This window comes from Thalia democratica, chromosome 2, assembly GCF_965202585.1.
Source record: "Thalia democratica chromosome 2, ktThaDemo2.hap1.1, whole genome shotgun sequence".
In the NCBI taxonomy this organism is placed as follows: domain Eukaryota; kingdom Metazoa; phylum Chordata; class Thaliacea; order Salpida; family Salpidae; genus Thalia; species Thalia democratica.
In genome coordinates, this window is record NC_139166.1 from 29085928 (window position 1) to 29109299 (window position 23372).

The window sequence follows — 23372 nt, forward strand, 5'->3', positions numbered from 1 at the left end:
TTTTAAAGTACTAATTGTATTTCATCTTAAAAAAAACAATGTTTTTTTTTTACAACCCAATATGCACATAAAAAAAAACAAATCAATATTTTTTTTAATAAAATATCAATTTGTATAAAATCGATTTATTCATCAAGATACACTATTTCTTCTACAAAACCGTTAACAATTAAAACTTATATGATTATAAAAATATTTTACTTAAAAAAGTTTTTTATATTCTAAAATTAAAAATTTTCAACTAGTAAGTGTACTTATTTATTAGCTAATCAATTAAATGTTACGTGTAAATTAAGATAACCATTATAGAGTGAGAAAAAATTAATTAAAGATATAAGAAGTGTAATAATGTTAATATAGTAATATATTTGAAATTTTAGAAAAATTGAACGAATAAAAACTTCTAAAATTTCAAATAATATAAAACTACTGTTTCAAGACATATTTTTCATGTAACCATAAAAAGGCAGTGTTTAATATTATATGTAATAAAATACAATGATATAAATTTTTAAATTTATTTAGCAGACATTCAAATATAGATTTGGCTAATCATAGAAACTAAATATTAGATATCAAAGTATTTTTGAAGTTTTATTCACATGAAAATTAATCTAATTTTTAAAAACTTAAGTGAAGAAGTTAATTAATTTATTACATCATAAATACAAAGAAAACTCAAGGCATATTTTTTAACGATAATCATTGTTAATTACTAAAACAAAAAAGCAAGTTCAATTAAATGTTGTTACTTAGTTTTGTTCAATTAGAATTCTGCTAGATAAAACAGTAAAACTGTATACTTAAAGTTAAAATTTGCTAAAAACAACTTTATCGAAAAACAGTTCATCTCCTCCAGCATTCACTACTGATAATTAAGAGAACTTTATACAAATACTAGCCTTTTACTTTTAAAACAGTTTTTAAATAAAGCTTCACTAACAATACTATCAAAAGAGTTGGTCTAGTTTAAGACTATTTCAATTGTTTCCTATTCTTCTATTAGTAACTCTTCTTAACATTATTGTTCATTTCAATAATAGATAGCTTGAGCTGAAAAACAAACTTTAAATAAAATAGGCACATTCTTTACTATTTTAATAAACTTTATTATAGTTTACTTGAATTATTTACACTAACTTGAAACGAAACAATACCTTGTAAAACATGATGTTTATCCTTTATGATTCAAAACTCTTCCATTTTAGAAAGGAAAAATAAATTTCTTACTATCAGAAATACTTTAAACTAGTGATCTTGAGTCTTTTCAAAAGCCGTGCACAGACTAAAAAATAGTTATATTTAGCTTTTTTAGTACAAAAATATAAAACAAACGTCATTACCTTTTTACTTTACCTCACTGAGTTTTTGAGCAAAAACATTTTATATGCTTACTATTGTGCATAGGTGCTCACCGTGAAGACCACTGCTCCAAACAAAAATTCTTCAATTCATTTTTATGTTTATTAATTTCTAAATGTTAATTTCAAGTATAAAAATATTAGATTCTAAAAGAAAATTTCCTAAAACAACAACAACTGTAGTTTATACTTTTTCGAGTTGTTTAAAGTTTAAAAAACTCCTTTTTAAAGCTTCAACGCTCTTGAATTAATTTTACAACAGTCAATACACAAACTAAAAATTTTCAAGATTTAAAGTAGTACATATGTTAAATTTTAAATATACATACAAATACAGGTTGCCACTCGGTAAGGCAAAAAATTAGTCTGAGTGACAAAAGTTAGCCTGAGCATATTTAAGTTTTTTTTGAGCCCATGGTGTTATTTACTTGTAATTGGAATTCTACAAATTTTAATTTGTTAACAAACCACCAAGATCATGACCTTAAATATATGCTTACACATTTAATGTTTATAAAACACTTTTAACATTTAAAACGCTTAAAAGTTTTTTAAAGTATTTATGAAGAGTTTGAAGTAAACACATATTTCTTTACACAACAGTACTAAATTTCAGAATAGTGATTTGTAAAACTATTACCGTTGCTTGAAGACAAATTAAACTATACATTTAGTTTGAAAATGACAATTATTGTATTAGTTAAGTACATACTAAAACTTTTTAACACTAAATTTAAATTCAAATCTTAACTGTTTATGATATCATCATAAAATGTAATATTAACATTTAAAAAATCACTTTAAATATTGTATTAGAGCTAGCCCCCAGAATAAACTTTTACTTAAAATTTTAAATCAACACTATAAAATTGAAACAAAACTACGGGTGGCAAAATAAATTAACTAAGAATAATGTATGTTAAAAAACAACTCAATCTCATTTTAGTTTTAACAAAAAATAGCAGGATTTTTCAAAAAAATCAAACAACTTTGAGTGTTACATGATTTTTTCAAAAACCCTTAAAAAGTTCAAACAAGTTCAAGAAGCCATGATTTAAAAATTTAAACTAGTCTGAGTAGCCTGAGTGTGTGGCAACCCTGCAAATGATGATATATTATCTTAAATTTTAAATTCATTATAATAATAAACCTATAATAACTTGAAGGAGATCAGTCTCTATTTAAAACATCACAAACTTTTTAATTAGAAAAAGACAATAATTTTAGAAAATATTTTAAATGACTTTTGCTCTAACTAATAAAGAGATTAAAATGTTTATTTTCATTCGTTTAGAGTTTTTTTAAATAGCTTTAAAAAACTCTTGTATGATTATCAACATTCAACTTGACAAATTATTTTCATTCATAATTTCAAAAACATTATATGAATTTGTGTTTAAAAAGTTTTTGTTTTAGCCGTGAAAGTTAAAAAAAAATACATATATAAGCAATAAATTTTCTGTGCATAAGTAAGAACTGTTTTTTACATACAAATAATTAAATAAAAAGTTTCTGTAAAATTTACTAAAACCAAATGCTAAATTGATCAAGTCGAATTTATAGTTTTTACTATTCAAATTATTGGAAAAACTATAAAAAAGAAATAAAAATTTGTGCTAGACTTGTACAACATATTCTAAATTTACTATGAAAAGCATAACTTAAATAAATATTACAGTTAAAAATATTTTAGTAAGAAATACTGTCCATACCTTAATTTTTGAACTAGTTATTTGTGCATAAGAAAAGTTTGAGTTAGCAATAGTTTTTTGATAGACCTTTGCTATGAAAAACATCTACATTTATGTTAAAATATTTCAAAATGTTTACACACAAAAAACACTCACAATGTTATACCTCAGCAAAAACTGATACTTTTTATAAAATCCTATAACAATTTTGCTTCTTTACCAAAAAGGAACTGGTGAGTCTTTTATTTCACAGTGACACTTTTGAGGTTTTTTACCAACAAATTGAACCAAGCTATTAGAGCACCCTTCTAAAGTGAATACTATACGCTTATAGAATTCACAACATTTGCTTGAGTAAGTTTGTTGAGTAAGTTTGGCCACTGTGTTTTTCTGAGGACTATCGTTGGAAAATGCATTGTAGTCATTGAAGAATGCATTGTAATTACCATTAAACTTTTCAACTACACAATGGTAGCTTCTTGTTGAGCTAATATCAAACCTGCAGCCTTTTATAAGACTTGAGTTGTGCATTGAATCAACATCTCCTTCTACAATAATATGGCAGTTTGATAAATCAGCTTTTATCTGTTTGCTTGGTGCACTGTTTAGTAAAGTGTCTGCAGCAGTTTTTTGAGCAAAAGTAGAATATGTTTGCATCTTTTTTATGTAATCAGGACAATCTCCTTCAAATTGGTATAACATTTTTCCTGTGCTTAGCTTAGAAACTACTTTTCTATACTTGCTGCCACAGTAGGTGTGCACAAAGTGAGAAACCATTACCCAAACTCCTGCATATTTCTTTGAATGAGATTTGTGGTGTCTGAGCCTAGTCCAAGGACCACAAAATTTTGAAAACTCAATCTGAGACTTGGGCACAAGAAACTGTTCATAGTGTGGAGCATGCTGTGGTAAAAAAGTATGTGTACAGGGAGTGTTCAGCATGTAGTCTATTAGATGTTCTTTTGACTGAAATTCTCTGTAAGGAACATCTATACTATTCACATTAGAATCAAGCTCTGGTATGTCTGGTAGCTGGGCGACTTGTTCTTTATAACTGTGCTTAACAAAATTTGGATCTTTAAATGAAGTATTTAGAGGATTCTGTACTAGATCATCACTATTTTTATATACAGTTATATTGCTTAGTTTCTCAATAATATTTTGTTCATTATTCTCTTTATTATGACAAACTTTACTATTCCATTCATCTAAACTCAACAATATAGTATTTGGGGTACTGAAAGGGGTAAGGTTATTAGGAGGGAAAAAACACATTTGTTTTGGAGAGGCTAAGGGTAGTCCATCATTTGAGCGTTTATTTTGGAGTTTAGATTTTGTATTTGAGGTTAATAATTCTGCTAAACATGATAAAGATTGATCCTCATTTTGATTAGTATTTGTATTATTGTTAGCTTTAAAAGCATTATCACCTTTATTTTGTTGATTGGAATCATGAATTTGACAACTATTGTCTTCAATTGCTGAACTTTTCTTATTCAAGATTGATTTATCACAATCCATATTTAAATGTTTAGAATTAGTTCGTACTTCATTGTTTTTAATTTTAGCAGTATAACTTTTAGAACAGTAAATGTGGTCACCAAAATTTTTGAAGTCACTTTTTGGAATTAATGGTAGAGTTTTTTTCTTATTTTTCAACCCAGTTGCAGAATACCACAAAAGAAAACAAGTTGTTGAACTTTCATCAAGTGTATCAGGACTGAAAACTCTCGGCATAAAGTTAAACTTTTTATCACATATACCATTGTATGGAGGGTAAATATTAACTATTTGTGCTCCAAGTGCTTTCGAAGCACACCAAAAAGTTAACACATTGGAATCGCCTGTATCATTTGAACAATCCAAAATAGTTTTTTTGACTGGAGGAGAATAGTCTAAATTTTTTCGAACATGAAACAGATTATCATAGTTTTGACACATGTACTCTAATGTCTTGAACCTTAAATTTATGCTGTTAGAAGTGTTTCCAAACAAGCAAACTGATAAAGACTCAAAAAACCCATCACCTGAGGTATCTGATACATCAAGAGCTGTGTAGTTGAATTCATTGAAACGTTCAAGATCTTTGTTAGCTTGCTCATGGGGACTTTGAGAAAATTGTACACTAGACAAGTTTTCTACAACACTAGACAACTCAAATTTGTCTTTGTTTGAACTTAAAATATCATTTAATTTGTCTACCACAATTTCAAAGTCTTCATCATTGTTTTCCTTTAAGTAGTTTTGAAACTCAATAAGAAATCCTTTACGTTCCATTTTTTACATTTAGCGGTACTTATTTCATTCTAAAAAAAAAAAGTTAATTTTAAGTGGTAAAATGAACGTTAAAAATAAATCTAATTGGAACTACAATTTTTAAGTATATCAAGATATTAAACTAAATCTACTTGTTAAAGACATTATATATTTTTTTACATTATGGACAAAATCACTTGATTATGATGAAGTACTAAAAGCTTGTGAAAGTGTTTTGAATTCCGTATTACAAAAACTTTCTTAAATGTTTTTTGTGCTGTATTAAATTTGAATTAGAATTACGGATAAATACAAGCACCAAAGAATTTGCAGAGTATCAAAAAACTTAATCTTAAGTGGACTCTTAGATTTAACACTATTAGTCTTACAATAAACAATGATGGTTGTCTTAAAATTAACAATATTAGCTTAAATAATTTTTTTGAATAAAAAAGGTTACAATTGTCTCTATCTTAAATTTGATTTTATTATTTTTACTAACAAAACCAGCTTTTAGTTGAAAAAAAGTATTTATTTAGTAAAATGTTAATGTATTTAATGATATAAACTATTGTTAGCATAAAATTAACTTGTCCTAAAAAATAATTATTAATTTCAAATTTTTAGTGGTACACAAATAACACAAAACTATTTCAAACAAAAACAAATGAATATAACCTACTAATAATGTGTTGAAATTGTTTTTGTTCGTAATAAATGCTTCATAATTTATCTTAATACTCTTTAATTAAAAATGTTATACCAATTTCAAAAAATTCACAACAACTTTTGAGCACTTTAATATACATTGGTTTTAAAAAGTTTACCTAAATCTAAATCAAAATTAAAAACATCAAAAATAAGCTGCTTACTTGTGTGATGCAGGGTGAGTACTAAATATTTTGCAATTCTTGACTTATGTTTTCCAATTTAGACTGACATTTCCCTAACTCTTATTGGTAGGCACCTAATTGGGCTTATTACCAGATAAAACTACATAGCCTATAAGTTTATTTAAATAGCATAGCCATAGCCTTTTACTAATAGGTCATTTTAGTACATTCTTCAATTTTTTATATTCAAATTTTATTAGATAAGGCCAAAGAGAAAAATAATTATAATATGAGTTGTCTGAACTTGAATTGTCATGTAATCACTACAGACATATTTAACAACAGCCTTTTGTAGCTGGGCTATAACAACCAAATGCTTATTTAAAAAGAAATTTACAATTATTAATCTATTCAAAATAAAACTTACTGATTCTCAAAAATATTTTAGAAATTCATTTTTTTTATTTATTGTACTGACAAGTTTTGACATTTTGCCAATAATTTAGTAAAATTAAGGTTACAAAGACTAAATTCTCAACTAGAACCAAATACAAAATTTAATCTTGAGAGTTAGACAATAAATTACTAGAGAGCTAGCTACACACTTAAGGTGCATATAAAAAAATAATTAAAACAAAAGAGTTTTTTTGCTAGTGACCATCGCGTGAGCAAGAAACATTTGTAAAGCAACTAACTCAGTAAAAATTTTGTTTTAATTATATTTACAAAATTTTATAAATTTTTTAAAAAACAAACCAATTATTAATATTGTATTAGAATTCAAGAAATTTTTAAGTATTGAACTGATAAATCTGAGAACTTGCCAATATTGCTTTAATTTTAGTAAAAATAAGACTACAAAGCCAGGTTTTTACTAAGAAAGAAGTTTACAGTTTAAACAAAAAAATATTATAAAATTTATTGAACAATTCATAAAATTTTTAAAACATTTGAACTGTCAAAAATTGAAATTTTGCTAATATTGCCAAGGAAACCGATTTAGCCTGATGCTTATGAACTCTGGTTATGGTTAGTCATTTTATTGCCAAATACTCGAACGAAATCAACTAAAAAAAATAAGAACTTAAAGTTAACCTATTAAAACCTATAACCTATTAAAACAGGACAACACCTACATTTTAACTATGGTTGAATTTATTACTACAAAACTGTATACATATATTTAATACTTTTAAATATGTTCAACAAAACTCACTTTCCTTTATGGATATTTTTTAACTTAAGTGCTTAATAATAAAAATTTAACAAGATTAAAATTAGTTTTAATGATAAAACCACTTAGATTATGGAACTTAGGTTTCCAAAATGGGAAAAGGACCATCTTTTGGGGAAATTTATAACACCTAATGGGTAAAAATTAGTAAATGAGCATAAAAGGGGAAATTTTTGAGTTACTGAGAAGTTATTGTTTTAAATTTAACTTTTCAAAGTTGAATAACACTGACTGATTTTTGTTTAAAGAGTAATTGGTGAGTTAAAAATAAACTTAAGCATTAAATTGTTGTTATCAATTAATTAAATTATTTGCATAAAATTTCAAAAATTTTTATAATAAAATAGGATATATCAAATACTTTAAATTTTTAATGCTGTAAAAAAGTATTTTGTAATTGCAGTTTTTTTAGCACAAATAAATTTATAGATAAGCTAAGTTTAATTTTTGTTGCTTTAATACATCCTGGACAAGACGTAAAAGGTATTCAAGTGGTGTGCAACTCAATCACAAAAGTATTACAAAAAGTTTTTTTGTGCACCAGGTCCTAGGACCGAATATTTTAATATTTTTAAACATTATATGTTGTTGTTCAATAAACATATTAAATAATTTTTTCTGTTGCTATTGATAATGTCATTTGTTCTTGCTATTCATAATTAATTCTAACATAAGTCTCATACTCTACCCTTTGTAACAAATGTTTTTAAAAATACTAGCTATTTTTGGAATTAGTTTTTATTATTAATGTGTAAAACTTCTTTTTCTATTTAGAGAAAATAAAAGTAGAATAACAAAACAAAACAAGTTTTTATTCTTTTGTAAACTTTATAATTGAGGTCATTTTTTAAATAGTAAAATAGTTAAAAAATTTATTACAAAATAACTGTAGACAGGGTTCTCACTCAAAGAAGAAAGAAAAATGTGAACTCTCACAAATAAGGTCAATGGATTGGTTGGAGAAAGACATTCTGGTCATTGAGCTACGCACCATTTGCTTGTAACTAATACTTTAAGCTAACTTTAAAACAGTAATGAAAGACTTAATATAATAAAAAACTATAATAGAAACTATATATATATATACAATTTACTGGAATAGTACAATTTTAAAAATACTGGTACATATTTAAAAGCCCTTCAAGTGGGCTCTGTAGAAGGCGTTCAAGTTTGAATAATAATTTATTTTATATATATACATATATATATATATACATTAAAAAAACATATTTCAGTTTTAAAATGGTAAGCAGCCAAAATACAAACACATTACTGCCAATATTGACCATGGGAACCATAAACTACCATGGGCTCTATACAGTCTCCTCCCTAGATTTTTATTTTTATGATCATTTATATTCACATTTTCATTTTTGCCCTTTCTACAAAAGCAACCACAAAAAATTAAACAAATAACTCAAAATTAAATAAGTGGGGAGAATTGGTATTGTCACTATTAATAAAATAATTAGTATAATCATAATACTATAAGAGCTTTATGTATTTTTAAACAGTGTTTGTATATTTTTAGTATATGAGCTTGTAGGTATGTAAAAATTTTAAATTATTAAATATATGTTTAACTGTTTTATTGATTTGTAAATAATTCAGTTTTTATCAATAAAATCTAGCTCTTGTAATTGATTCAAGGAACCAAAAAGACCAAACACTAGCTCAAGTTTATAATAAATTTTAAAAATAATACTACAAGACAAATTTTTTTTAAATCACGGATGAAGTTTAAGCACCAAAATAATAAACAAAATAATTAATTAACTGATAATAAAAAAAAAAGATTTAAGCACCTTAAAAACTAGTCTGAGATTTAGGAAAAGTATCTAAACTAGCTTTAGTTAAGCCAAAAAATAAAACAAGCCTTAGCTTTTTTAAAACTTCAAAGTAGCCTTAATAAGGTACTCTAACAAGCCAGGACAACACAGTGTTGTTAATTCTTTTCCATATTTTTCTAGAAGGCAGTTTATTATTTCAAAAATATTAAAAACAATATACTGCTTGAATTGGGTAAACCAATTTTTTAAAGGTTGCCTTGGTTTAAGACAGATATTAAACAGCCACTTTAATTTTGTTTATTGAACTACAAAAACATAGGCACTCAAAAAGTTTTGTCCAGGACCTGGAGTACGAAAAAACTTTCCAGTTATTGAGTCATACACCACGGATTCAGTTTAATGTCTTGTCCAGAACTGTCAGCAATAGACAAATCTGTCAGATGCATCTGTAACAGACAAAATAGTATTATTTTTCTTACTCCTAGATTCACTTTTTCAAAGTTTTTCATAAAAAACGTTAGATATTTCAGAACTTCACGAAAAGTTTAGGAAAAGTCATTAAATTCTCGAATAATCAATATACTTACAATTTTAGGTTGTGGCTTTATGTTTTAGTTGTCAGCTTAGCGATGGTGATTATCGCCACAACTTAGATTTTTTAAGGCATGTAGATTGTAGTATTAAGCAACACTACCTCAAATCTTTGAATTCTAGTTTTTTGTAATATTTTGCGCTTAATTTTTATTATTTTAACAAGATAATTAAAACCGAATGATTAACAAAAACTATAATTATGGAAATTCTGCTTTTATAAAAAAGATTAAAATTATCTATGATTGTAATATGTTGTAGATTGTAGATTTTATTAGCTTAACCTTTTATAAACAACATAGGTAATAAGTAAACAGGATAATTTACTAATCGAACTATTTTTCTAAAACAAACTATTTAATAAAAGATGTTCAGACAGTAAAACATGTTTGAGACACTCAAATTGAGTGTTTAGTAATTTTTTACGCAAAATTAAACAATTAACTTTCACAAAGGTACTGTTATAAAAAGAAGAAGATATTTTGTAATAGAATTTGTACTACTGAGTACTGCTTACCTTAGTCTATTTTAATTTAGTTTTTTTAATGTTTAAAAACTATAACACTTTTGTTAGTAGTGTTGTGGTCAAGTTTTTGTTTAATACAGTATAATTAGTTTTTATATAGTTATAAAAAAGGCTTAAAATAAAAATCTACAAAAGTGCTAAACAATACTAACTTAGCTACTACTTTTTATAAAAAAAACTTAAACAAATTTAATCTTTTAAACTATAAAACTAATTGCAATTTATTCATTATACATGTAATCAAAATATTTTTTTTCAATCATTGTATTTAAATGTTTAATTAACTTGTTTGAAATATATTAAATAGACTTGAAATATGACGTATTAGAAAGCATTTATTAAAAGAATACAAACTAAAATTTATGTTGTCTACATTAGTTTTAAATTTTTGATTTGATTTTAAAACGGTATTTATATGTAGCTAATTCTAGTGTGCCGAAAATATATTGTTAAACAGTAAAACTAAACATTTTACTGTCATATCCTTAAGCAAATTTAATATAATATTATTAGAATTTTAGGTTACTAATTTTGCAAAAAAGTTATAAGAAAAATGAACAATTTAACAAGATAATACATAAACGAAGGAAGGGCTACTATACTACACTTAGAAGACAGCTTGAGCTGAGCTAAGAAAAAGCTGTAAACAAAAAAAAAAATCATGTTTTTTTTTAATTTTAATTACCAAAAACTTTTTTTTTGATGAATTTTCAATATGTTAGGGTAAAGTAGGTTAGCGTTGGGAATAAGGATCTAAAATAAAAAAAAGAAAAATTAAAGCTTCAAAAAAAATTGTAGACTTAGCTTTTTTTGGCTCAGGCTGATCTTTAAGTATACTTTCCCTACAAGACTTCTATACATCGTCGGTTCGTATGCAGTCGTAAAATTGTGGAAATTTTTTCATTCATAATAACTGTATGCAGACGAGATAAAGTGATAATACAGCAGTGTATAAAGAACATCTTTATCTCTCTAACTTTAACCGTAATATACCTAACTTGAAAAAAGGTATAAAAGTTTTACTATTTAAAACTTACAAGAAAGATAAGTAGAATAAAAGCTAATCAGAAGCGCCTTAGATTTGCAGCTAATGCGAACTATAATAGTTTGTAGTTTTAAGTTAGGTACTTTTAAGTAGTGAAGCATTTAAAAATGCTATTTAATTTTTTTAAATTTAATAGACAAACTAATTAATAACACAAATTAAAAAAACTATTTCTCAAAAAAAAAAAAAAAACTGTGAATTTCTATCTACATACTACTAAAAGAATGAATGAAGAAGTAAAGTATTTTACTAAAACACTAACATTTAAAGGACTAGGTGAAAATCTCCCAGAAACTCAACTAAAACTGATTGAAAGGATAGAAACAAACTATAGGTATTCATATTTTCTAGTTTAAATGAAAAATAATTAGTTTTTATGACTCACAGTTTTTCTTCTATTGTTAATGATGTTGAAGCTAAAAAAACTAACTTTGTAATAAATGGTACATTATACAAAATTTGCAACACATTTCATTCAAAAACATTTTTTGAGCAAACAAACAAGTAAGATATGTTTCAGCTAACCCTTATCAAATACTACTGATAGCAACTAACTTAAAAACTAAATTTTGAGTAAGTAAACAGTTTTAAATTTCATCAGAAAATACACAATTAATAAATTAAAAAATTTAAGCAAAAGTAGTTATAGATATATAAACTATTTATAAATTCATTATTATATATTATTTAGTGATTTAAATAAGATAAGCATACGCACAAAAAAAAAAAACTAAAAAAAAACAGACAATAAAATAAGCAACAAAACAGCACACTTATAACATCTTTTAAAAATTATATTTATAAACTTACTGTTGCTTGCATAACTTAAGTCTAAATGTTTTGGTAATTACCCAGGATGATGTTGTACCAACATCAAGCTGAAATTACTTATATATGATGTTTTTTAAACCATAATTTTAGGCTAAAAATAAATGTTTTAAGCCCATTAGGGTTAATCTACAAAGATGCTTTGTTTTAAACAAGCTATATAGTTAAATAGTAACATTTAAGTTTGTTTATTATAATCTAAAATATATAATCAATTTTATTTTTTAATATTGTAATCACTATAAATTATTGTATTGATATAATAACTTTATATTGTAATAAAAAAGCAATTACATAAGAAAGTTTTATTAGTTTATGATAAATAAGTTGAGTTTTGTTTATGTAATTATAAAATATAAATTTTTATCCTAAAGTTATGGGTAAAAAAGACATCATTTATAATATATTTACAGCTTGATATTGGTGCAACATCATCCTAGGTAATTACCAACGTTTTTATAAGTAAATATTCTAAAGATATTCATTATGTGCTTTACTCAAAATAGACAAATGACTACTATTCTATTTCTTTGCACAATCATATTTATTTAATAAGTGTTCAGCAATTGCTAATGACCTATTAGATGGTTTGTTCAAACCATTGTCCATTCAACTTCTAAGGGATTTTAATATATGTTGGTCTTTTCTTATATGAAATCTTTGGAAAGTTCTGCTGATATACTCACTATCACAGTGGCATTTATCTTGTCAGTTCAGATGCTTGAAAATTTCTCAAGTTTTTTTTGTTTTTCAGCTCAAGTGCTAGAAAGTTTGGGAATATTTTTTTAAACAATTTATGAATTGTAAACTTCTATTAAAGTAAGCATTTGGTTTTTGTAGCTTAAATTTACCAAAATTAATGCAATATTGGCAAAATGATATTATTTGTCAGTACAAATTCTTGAAAGTTTCTGAATTTAAAATAATAAGTTTTAGATTTTTTTTACTTCCTTTTATAACTTCCTTACCAGAAATGTACTTTTTTGATAAGTATATATACCTCTCTGCAAGAAGTTCTTGAATGCATTAGTTGTACAAGGGCAATATCATAAAGTCAATGTATCAGTGTTGTTGTAATTAATTATTAAAATAAACTAAGTTAGCTAGCATTCTGAAAATAAAATGTTTATGTGTGTAGCACTTGAATAACACTTCGAGTTCAGAAAACTAAAACTTTAATGGTATTTTCATGGGCTATATATCTAGTTAAGTACATGTTTTGAAATTAACAAATATTAAGGTGCTAAAAAGTTTTATTATTAATAAGTTACTCAGGTAGAAGTAATCTAATAGGTTATGTTGTTTCATATAGTTATAAGCCTAACAGTTAGCCAACCAACAAGGGTTAGATAAAAAATCACAGTCTAATTGTTATATATTTTTGAATGTTAGTCTAAATTTGCACAATTTTGCGTAGGTAAGGAACCCTGTGTAAACTTACAGAACCATTAAATCTCTGTGAACTTAATCCACCAATCAACAATGCATCAATTTTATTAGCTTTCTGCCACATTGATGAGCTTTTCTGTTAAACTTTGTGTAGTATTTTTTACATACAGAATCTTCAATATAACCTTAGTTTTTCCTGTTCTATGAAAAATGTTCAGCCCATTTGCCACACATACTACAAATTGTGTTTTTTTTTATTGGTTTTTTTAGATGAATTGTATGAGGAAACTCAATTTTTCACAAAACAGTCCTTTAATAGTTCAAAATAAATGACACATGAAAGTATTTAAAATATTAAAAAGTTAAAGTTTAAGATATAAGCAAATGAAAATAAGGTTGATACATTATTATTACTTTTTAATTTAAGATTTCATTCGGGTCAATTATTAAAGTTTTATTAATTGACTATCTATGAAAATTTGAAGAAGATTAGTTTAAAAATGAAGTAGAAAAAATGTATTTTTTTGCGTTTTAGCCTCTTACACAGAACCTATTTAAAATCACTTATTGCTTGTACATCATAAGCAAATTTTTACATAACTCAGTAGATAAAAATATCTGATGACTAAGATAAAATAACTGGACAAAATAACCACAAGTTTTATAAAACAATGTGGACTACCCTATGCCACTAGTGTATAATGCATAAACTAGTCCAACACTTTTACAGTGTGAAATCCAGCAAAATAAAGGCTGAAGTATGCTTGTTAAGTCTTTATTAACTTAAATACAAAAAGACTTATAAATATTTATTTTACACAAATAATTTAGTGTTTTCACTACTTTATGTGGACTACTAAGAGTACAAGTATTATGTATAAACAGTAATTTAATTTTTAGTTGTTATAAAATGTGTGTTTTAACGCATAGTTAATGCAATTACCTGATATTTATCCATAAATATAAACTAGCTTTTATCAAGGTTTTATTTTTAATTTTCAAAGCTAAATAATTTACTTCAAAAACTTTAACCCTTATTGTAAAAAAAACTTATTATAATAATTGTATACTGTGTATGGTTTGTTGTAGTTTAAAAAACTTAAGTTTTTTCAAGTAAACTCCTATGTTTGTTATTTTTAAATGTTGGTAAAGTGCATAAGTTATTTAAATTTTTCATATGTCTAAAGTTATTGAATAAAAAGTAGGACAATTTCCATCAATAATTTTATATAGCTATTTTAAAAAAAATCCATAAGTTCATAAATATATAATAGTATAGTATATATTTTAGCAACTGATTGAGCTAATTTTACATTATATTCAGATAATAGTTGTTACTTTATTTATCCAACTTTTGTATTTGAAATATATATCAATTTTTTTTTAAATTTATGTAATAAACAGGTCTTATCTGTGGCCATGTTCCGTTGTGCTCGCTCAATTTGTCTATTTTCATAATAAAATGTTTACAAACAAGTGTGTCATGGAAATAGGTTCAGGAACTTCATTGCCAAGCATCTTAATTTCAAAGTGCTGCCAGCATTCTATGCTATATGTAACTGACAAATATCAAGGTGAAAAGTTAGTTGTTATTAAGCAGTTTTGTTGTATATATTACCTGGTTAATTAAAATCATAACTTGAAAATGACCAGAACTTTTAAGGTAATACTTTAGGTTTTGTTACCCACAACAAACATATTACATTTAAACAAACTTATCCGAAATTAGTCAACATTTCAACACTTCATTGGTCATTTTCAAAATTTATAAAAACTGTACTATTATGTAATAAATTTGCATTTGTAAGTCTGTGCATATAATATCGTGTTTTAAACATAAAAAAACGAAGTAAATGTTTAATAAATATTGTATTCTTAGAATCTCAATGTACATTTAATTTAATTAAAGTTTTTATAAATGTTAAAAATAACCAATTAAGTTTCTAAAACGTCATTCCCTTTTTTGAATAAATTTAATTTAATCTTTTTTTTTTATTATTTGTTTTTAAAAGTTATTGTGCGTTTTAAATATATATAATTTTTACTTGAGATCAAGATATAGAAATTATAACTTGAGAATAACTTTTACATTGAATGTTTTGTTTTTCTTAAGTTAGGTTACTTGTAGACCATATGTTTTATATGGGTGGGTGTCACTTTTGCACGAGCGTCACTTTAGCACAAGGGGACACTTTTGCACAGCGTCACTTTTACACAAAGTGTCACCTTTTACAAAGACACTTTTGCACAAGTTGATGATTTTTTTTTATTAACTTTAATTGATATTGTTTTTACTTACACCACTACCCCTAAACTTTATTATATATTTTTCTTTTATATATTAATATATATATATTTTTCCTGTTTTTTTCTTGATTATTTTTATTTGGTATGTATAATTTTTCTATAACTGTTAATCCTAACCTTTACCCTCAGTCAAAATATTTTTTTTTGTCTAGTTCTTATTTTGTTTTGTAATTTTTTCTATTTTACTTTGTTTTAACTGTTACCACTAACCCTTACCCTTGGTCGGTAACTTTTTTTCTATTATTCAATATTTTTCTATTTTTATCTTGTTTTTTTTTTTAATAGTTTAATTTTCCTTTTATTTTATGTTTACTCTCGTGCAAAAATGACCCAATGTGCAAAAATGACCTTCCGTGCTAAAGTGACGCTCGTGTAAAAGAGTTGCCGTGCAAAATTGTCCACTCAAGCAAAAGTGACCCTTCTTGCAAAAGTATCCACTTGTGTAAAAATGACGCTCGTGCAAAAGTGACTCGTTCCTGATTTTGTTTTATATACATTTGCTTAGTTTAGTTGTATACCGTTTTTATCTTCCTTCTACGTTAAATATTGTCGCTATCCCAAAAGGTTCTACTTATACACTATTATGGACCTGATTTACTACGCAACGTGCGCTCTAACTTGTATAGTAGATGCCCCAAGATAACGCTTAAATTATAGTCGACTTAAATAAACTAATATGAATTACTTACTATTTACTAAAGGTTTAAGAAATCAGTTACTTATACTAATTTAAACTTAGTTCGAATCTGTGATAATGATTATATTTACAATGAATTTGCGAAACGAAAAGATGATAAAATACTGCACAACAACACACTAATAAACCAAATTATCAATTCTTTTAAAAGACGACAATACTCGAATAATTGAAACTAAAAACTAAATGTTTAAACCAAACTCAAAAAGTATTCTAAAATCGAAATCAACTCGACAACAAGATTGAAACCATTAAAACTTAAGTGCAGCGAAAAGCTGCACTGAGTTCAGTCTGCTGCAATGCAGTAGAAACTAAAAGAACTCTAAATTACTCGAGATTGTTGAATTTATACTCGCTTGAGAAAAAAGAAGAAAGTAAAAAAGAGACAATTACCGCGTAAGCGGCACAATATAATTGTTAGATTTTGATTCAGTTTCTTATAGAATACTTATATATAAACCTTATTTGAAATGATTCTTTATGGTAAGCCATGCTTGCCGTTTAAATTAGAAGTCAAAGATAAAAACTTTTTTATGCGAAATAATCAAAAAGTAAAAATTTTTACAAGATAGAGTCAAAATTTTTTAGTGGTCAGAAAATTAGTTTTTCTTTTTCTTTAATGTAAAAAAAGTTTAGAAAAATAAGAAGTTTGTGCAATTTTGATTTAAACCTCTTGACATAAACAATCTCTAACAAAACTGCCTGCTATTTTAATGTAAAACTAATAATTTTCAATAGCATAACAGACGTTTGGATAAGATTCATTCAAATTTCAGCTATAATGCTGTTAAATTTTTGTAACACTGTCTAGAATCATATAGATTAGTAAAAGAGCATAACAGCACTTTGCTTGAATAGTAATCATTAAGAATGAAATGGTAAATTATTCTTGTTTCAGATACAACATATTTTTATCAACTAAACTTTTCACTATAGAAAAATTAAAACAAAGTTATATACAATTATTTGTCTAAATAAAAGCATCAAAGGCATAAATAGAGGTAAAATATATTTTTAAACTAACAATGGATCTTATATGAGAGCCTAAAGTATAAACTATAACAACTCAGTTTTTATGGAACATAAATATTATAGCTAATTTTTGAGATATAGACATTTAAGTAATATGTTTTCAAAAACATATGAACTGCATTTTTTTCAATGTCAAGTTTCTGGTAAGTTTAAATGATTACTAAAAAGTTTTTCTCCATTTTAATTTTTTTAGCAATTGGTTCTAATCTCATATAAAAACAGAGTCACTATTAATGAAAGCTGTAGGAGAGCATTAGACAAAAAGAGAGAGTTTAAAAAAACTTAAATTTTATCGAATTAATTTTCCTTTAACTTATAGAAAAAAGGAAAAAACAGTATTCAAAATAATAATAATTGGTTATTTAAGCAGAAAATTACTCACTTCAATATTAATACTTATAAAATGTTCCCTGTTAGATTATAAATATGTTTTTTTAATAAAATCTACTTTTATATGTTACGTTTATATAAAAAAATATTTAAATTTTTTTTTTCAAAAACTAAACACAAATTTTAGTTATTTTTACGATTAATCAGCTGTAATGTGTATAGCTTACATTGTTAGTCTAAGTTTAGGTTCTTTTTGTACCACCATTAGTTATTATTATCGCTTTGTGCTAGTTTCAAAAATTTTTATGTTTAAGGGCTTCATTATACTTAAAAACTAGCTTAATTTAAAGTTATCTAGGCTATTCTATTTCGTTTTAAAGAGTAGTACACACCCTAATTATGAGGTTAATGTGTTATAAAATTTTAAAGCTACTATGTTACTCACAGATACACGAAAATATTAAAAGAAGCTTTTAAATTAAACAATGTTGACCTGGAAGCTTCGAATACAAAAATAGTTCCGCTAAACTGGGGCACTATACCAAGTTGGTTGACTGAAACGCAAGTTTTTCCTGAAATAATAATCGGAGCTGACTGCTTCTACGAGGAAGAATTGTTTGAACCTGTCCTGAAAACAGTCTATTTTCTGCTTAGGACTAAAAAAGAAATGGATTCCAATTCTGACCCAGTGTTTTACTTTACATATCAAGTTAGGTAAGCGCAATAGATTAGTAGTTAAGTTGTTGCAACTCTTATGTGATAATTCTGAAAAAAAATATCCTGAAAAATGCAAGTATTAAATTTTAAATTTTCATTAAAAAAGAGTTTGTATATAAGTCATAAATATTAATGTACAGTTGCTTTCAAAAAAAGCTGATACAGTTCAAATGTATGATTTAAATAAAAAATGAACATTTATTAATTATTTTTTTAATAATATATGTACTTGCAATGTATTTATTATACAATGTACATGTATTAAAAGTTTCAAATAAATATGTAAAAATATCTAAACTACTTAAAGTATACTAACAGGTTTCCTAAGCGTATATTAAAAATTATACAACAAATATTTCAACCACTTAATAAAGAAAATCTTAATACATCGTTTATAAAGCTATAAGTCCAGTTAGTTTCTATTTTTTCAATTTTCATTCTAAAAAGTAAACAATGTTCTGTCATACTTTATTATTCTATCAAAATGTCAGCAGTTGTTAGCAACTTTAATCTACGTGACTTTTTTTACTAATACAATTTTTTGATTTAGCAAACAATTTAAAATATACATCTTTTTAGGTTCATATATAAGTTTTGTTTTGATTATTGATCTACCGGATACACAAAATAGTTTTTATTTCAAATTAACATCCGGTTGGAACTGCATCCGTATCTTTTTTACAAATTGAGATCTAGATTAGATAGTTATAAATTTTTAAGTTGTCAATGTTGAATTACGTTTCGTATAATTTTTTCTTTTGTTTATTACCCCTTTAGTCATTTTCTATCTAATAGTAAAACATAGTTAAATAAACAATATACTGTTTATCGATTACTGTTTATTCAGTTTTGTGATAGGCGAACATCATACGTCCTGCTGGAAGTTTGATCCGCGACTAAATTTCAATAGTGATATAATTTTACTATAAAAATGAATTAAGAATAAAATTTTTCAATTATGATATAAATAAATTGAGAGTAAACTGTGATGCAAATTTACACTGACTAAAAAGACTTCCAAGCCATATTATAGAACTTTGGATAAAAAAAAAGTAAATTGATTTAGAAATAAAAAAACATCAAAATTTAAAAAGTACATAATAAAAAATCACTAAATTTTTTTTGGGGGTTTTAATGAAAAGAAGGAAGTAGTATTGATACTTTTATTGATCTAAATCAGGGTTTCCAAATTTTTTTTTCAAAAGACCCCCTTTTAAAAACTAAAAAAAGCCTCCTTAGACAAGACTTCTCAAAAAACTACCATTAAAAACGCGTAAGACCTTTTTTTTTGCTTTTCATTAACTCCAGAATATCTAGTGTAAGTTTCAAATTATGATCTCATGCCCCCCTTTGGCCCATTTGGAAACCCTGATCTAAATAAAACAGGAAAGTATACTTAAAGATCAGTCTGATTTGCACATTTGCTAAGTCTGTAATTTTTTAAAAAAACTTTGTTTTTATTATACCCTTATCCTTAACCCATCTTTCCGAAACATATAAAAATGAATCAAAAATAAAGTTTATACCTTAAAATTAGAAATAATATGAAAAAAGCTTTTTTGTTGACTCAGCAAATGTTCAAATCAGACTGATCTTTAAAGATGCTAGCAAATAAAACATATGCTAAAAAAATGTAAAATGTAAAATAAACCTTTTTTTCTTCAAATTTTTTTTCTAACTTACATAGCGATAATATAGCATTGATATTTCTTAACCTTAAGAGTTTGTAAAAGTATCAATACTGTGGATTTTTTATGCTTGATGATTTACTTGTGTATATTCAGGATTTTTATTTATTCTAAAGTGATTGAATTATCAAATACAGCAGTTTTACTTTAACAAAAATATTCTTGCTCTTTTAAATTATTTGTATCCGTTCATATCCGGTATATCACTAATTTTGATATTTATTTTAATTATATGATAACTTCATTTATTTTAGCACCATTAACAGATTAAACAAAGTAGGTTGTATTTTAATTTAGTTTTAAAGACTAAAATAGTTTTTATTTTCATATACCCTTTTTTTTCGTTTTTTTATAAAAAATTAATTATACACACTTATAAAATACTTATGGATGCTGTCTCGATAAGAGTACCCTACGTCAGTGCTTCTGAACCTTTTTCAAGTGGCGGAACCCTTTTCCAAAATTCAACTTTTCCGCGGAACCCCAATTTTAATTTTACATAAAATGTTTAATTAAATAAATGTTCTTTTTTTAAATTCGAAATGCTTCGCGGAACCCCATTTTAGAAGCACTGCCCTACGTGATGTCTATTGTAACTAATCTATGTATTAAGGGTAATTAAATGGGGATAGATATTTTTAGATAAGATAAATACATCTAAGATACTTAAAAGTCAACAAAAGTTTATTTACAAATATAAAATAGTCACACGACACACTAACTAAAACTACAATTGAACACAAGTAACAAGAATATCTTAAACTAAAGAAAACGAAGTATTTCAGACTTAAACTTAAACATTTTATAATACAGCATTTCGAGCTTTACCAAACACCTGATACTGCTACTGCTACTGCAAGTAAAAGCAAGTAAAATTCCGTTTTATAAGCACTGAAATAAATGTAACTCCTTTAAGTAAACAATATTGTTTATTGTTTTAGAAAATTGTTTTAAGAGTTATAAAAATTGTTTTGGAAAAGCTTGTTTTGAAAATAATGAAAAATGTTTTGGAAAAGCTTTTATAGTTACAAAAAATTGCATATTTATTCACAAGCTTTAAAATACTAAAATGAAATGTTAGTTTCATTACAATGCAACAAAACTTAAACTCAACTTTTTTTTGTACAAAATACCTAATGATTTTTATAGTTTAATTTATACATCTAGGAATAAATTCAGCATCCATTAAGGAACTTCAGTATTTATAATACAATTGATGATGTTTAATTACTATGAGATTATGTATCTGACTTAATGATTATTAAAATTTTTGAGAACTATAAATGTTACTTATTTTATGTTACTTAAAACACTGAAAAATATAAACGAAAATAGACTAATTTTTATAACAAATATATTTCTAAAAAGTCAAAAAACCATTAAGTTACATTGATAAGGTTAAAAAACTGTGTATTCTTATATAAATTAAAAAATATCTAGCTTAAGTTTCTAGTTGAGCACCATTGACCAATTTTTTATAAAAAAACTGCATTTGAACTATTTTTTATACATTTATGATCATAAAAAGTAGTTTATTTACATTTTCAATATATTTCGATTAATATATAACCATTTTTTTATTATAAGAAATTAATTAATCAAGACTAATTTCAAAAATATTAAGGATTGTAACTAAAAAGTAGTTTTATAAGTTATTGTTATTGACTTTTATAAATTCAGAGATTCGACTTGGAACATTTTGTATTTACTTGAGAAATGGAAGCTACAATCTACAATGATACCATTGAAATCTTTTGAAGGTGACAGTTTGGACATAGCTGGAAGTAAAATGCCCGGAAGTTCTTGTATTGAAATGTATGAAATAAGACTGAAAGACTAATTTTGTACGTAAACTTGTTTTTGGAGTCTTTAGATGAATTTTGAGTGTAGATAAAGTTGTTTAACTTGCCAACAGTGTTTTTTGTTATAATTTTTTTATTAGTTACTAAATACCTAGTAATTTTTTGTAGTAAAACTCAATGATGAGAGTACATTTAATATTAATTTTATAATTTTAACCCAATAAGGACTCTTTTTAAACAGTCTAGAAGTCGAAGAATTTTTCTTATTTATTTTATATTATGTCTGAAAAATAAATTAATTGTTTTTAAAAGTGTCTACTAAATTAGTCTTCTAAATTTATAAAACAAAATTAATGTTATGAAAGCATACTTTTGTTTAAGTAGTCCTGAAAGTATTACTTTTTAAACAATTTGCGACAGAGTAAAGTACTTGATAATATGCTAAATAATTTGTTTTGTTTATACATAAGAGTAAAGCTATAATCAGGGTGCCCACTAAACATGAAAACTGGAAAAACCTGGAATTGGACAAATAAAAAAAAAGCTAGAAAAATCTGGAATTTTTAACAATTTTTACATGCTAGTAGTAAATTTCGTTTTGACTCAAAAAATCTACCATATAGATTAAAAAATATTGTCATTATCAAATAACATGTACACATTTAAAGTAGCTTTATAGAATTTTTAAGTCTTGTTATACTACTTTACACATTTTGTTACCTTAAACCTAATTTTAAACTAAAAGTAAACCCAAAAAGGCGTACTTTTAAAACCTGGAAGAATATCAGAAAGCCTGAAAGATATTTCTCAAAAACAAGTGGCCACCCTGTATAATTCAGGTGTATTTTAAAATTTATAAAGTACACATTTAATCTCGACATATGATAAAAATTATAGAGAATGACTAGTAAATATTTTTAATTAAAATAAAGAAAGCGCTTTGATTAGTAAACATGTGTATATAAAGCTTTGTATAGTATTAAAATATATTATTTTTATCGTTTATTAAATAAGTATTGTTAATAAACACTTAAGTATAATAAAACAACTTATTTTCCTGTTTTTCTAGTTTAGTTCTCTAGAAAGATATTAGCATTTAAGTCTGTACCGGAAAACTACATTAAGTATAACTTATTTAGGTAATACAATAAATAACAGTTATAATTTTGATTACGCTATTGTAAAAACATACGATTTTAAACAAATTTACTCTTATTGTAGTAAATAAATTAAAAGGGTATATTTCAATTAAAGT

The 23372-nt window shown here is 25.2% G+C and overlaps 1 protein-coding gene and 1 long non-coding RNA gene across 2 annotated transcripts; one reads left to right on the plus strand and one right to left on the minus strand.

Annotated features, from left to right (window-relative positions):
* Positions 1–953: 953 nt before the first annotated feature.
* LOC145830139 (uncharacterized) lies at positions 954–1475 on the minus strand. Its single transcript, XR_014369625.1, has 3 exons — positions 1344–1475; positions 1158–1285; positions 954–1053 (listed from the first exon to the last, which is right to left on the minus strand). It is a non-coding gene; the product is annotated as an uncharacterized LOC145830139 (long non-coding RNA).
* Positions 1476–11527: 10052 nt separating this feature from the next.
* On the plus strand, positions 11528–22321 carry LOC145829583 (histone-arginine methyltransferase METTL23-like). The gene is made up of 4 exons (XM_082937423.1): positions 11528–11661; positions 14949–15125; positions 18358–18624; positions 21996–22321. The coding sequence occupies exons 1-4, from the start codon at positions 11552–11554 to the stop codon at positions 22153–22155; spliced, it is 714 nt and encodes a 237-aa protein (XP_082793549.1). The 5' UTR covers positions 11528–11551; the 3' UTR covers positions 22156–22321.
* The last annotated feature ends 1051 nt before the right edge of the window (positions 22322–23372 follow it).

Excerpts from the sequence above, each read along its gene's own strand:
- LOC145829583 (XM_082937423.1), top strand. The coding sequence starts at position 11,552 with ATGAATGAAGAAGTAAAGTATTTTACTAAAACACTAACATTTAAAGGA. Across the intron at positions 11,662-14,948 it reads AGGATAGAAACAAACTATAG|GTCTTATCTGTGGCCATGTT; the intron begins GTATTCATATTT and ends TGTAATAAACAG. Across the intron at positions 15,126-18,357 it reads GACAAATATCAAGGTGAAAA|ATACACGAAAATATTAAAAG; the intron begins GTTAGTTGTTAT and ends TGTTACTCACAG.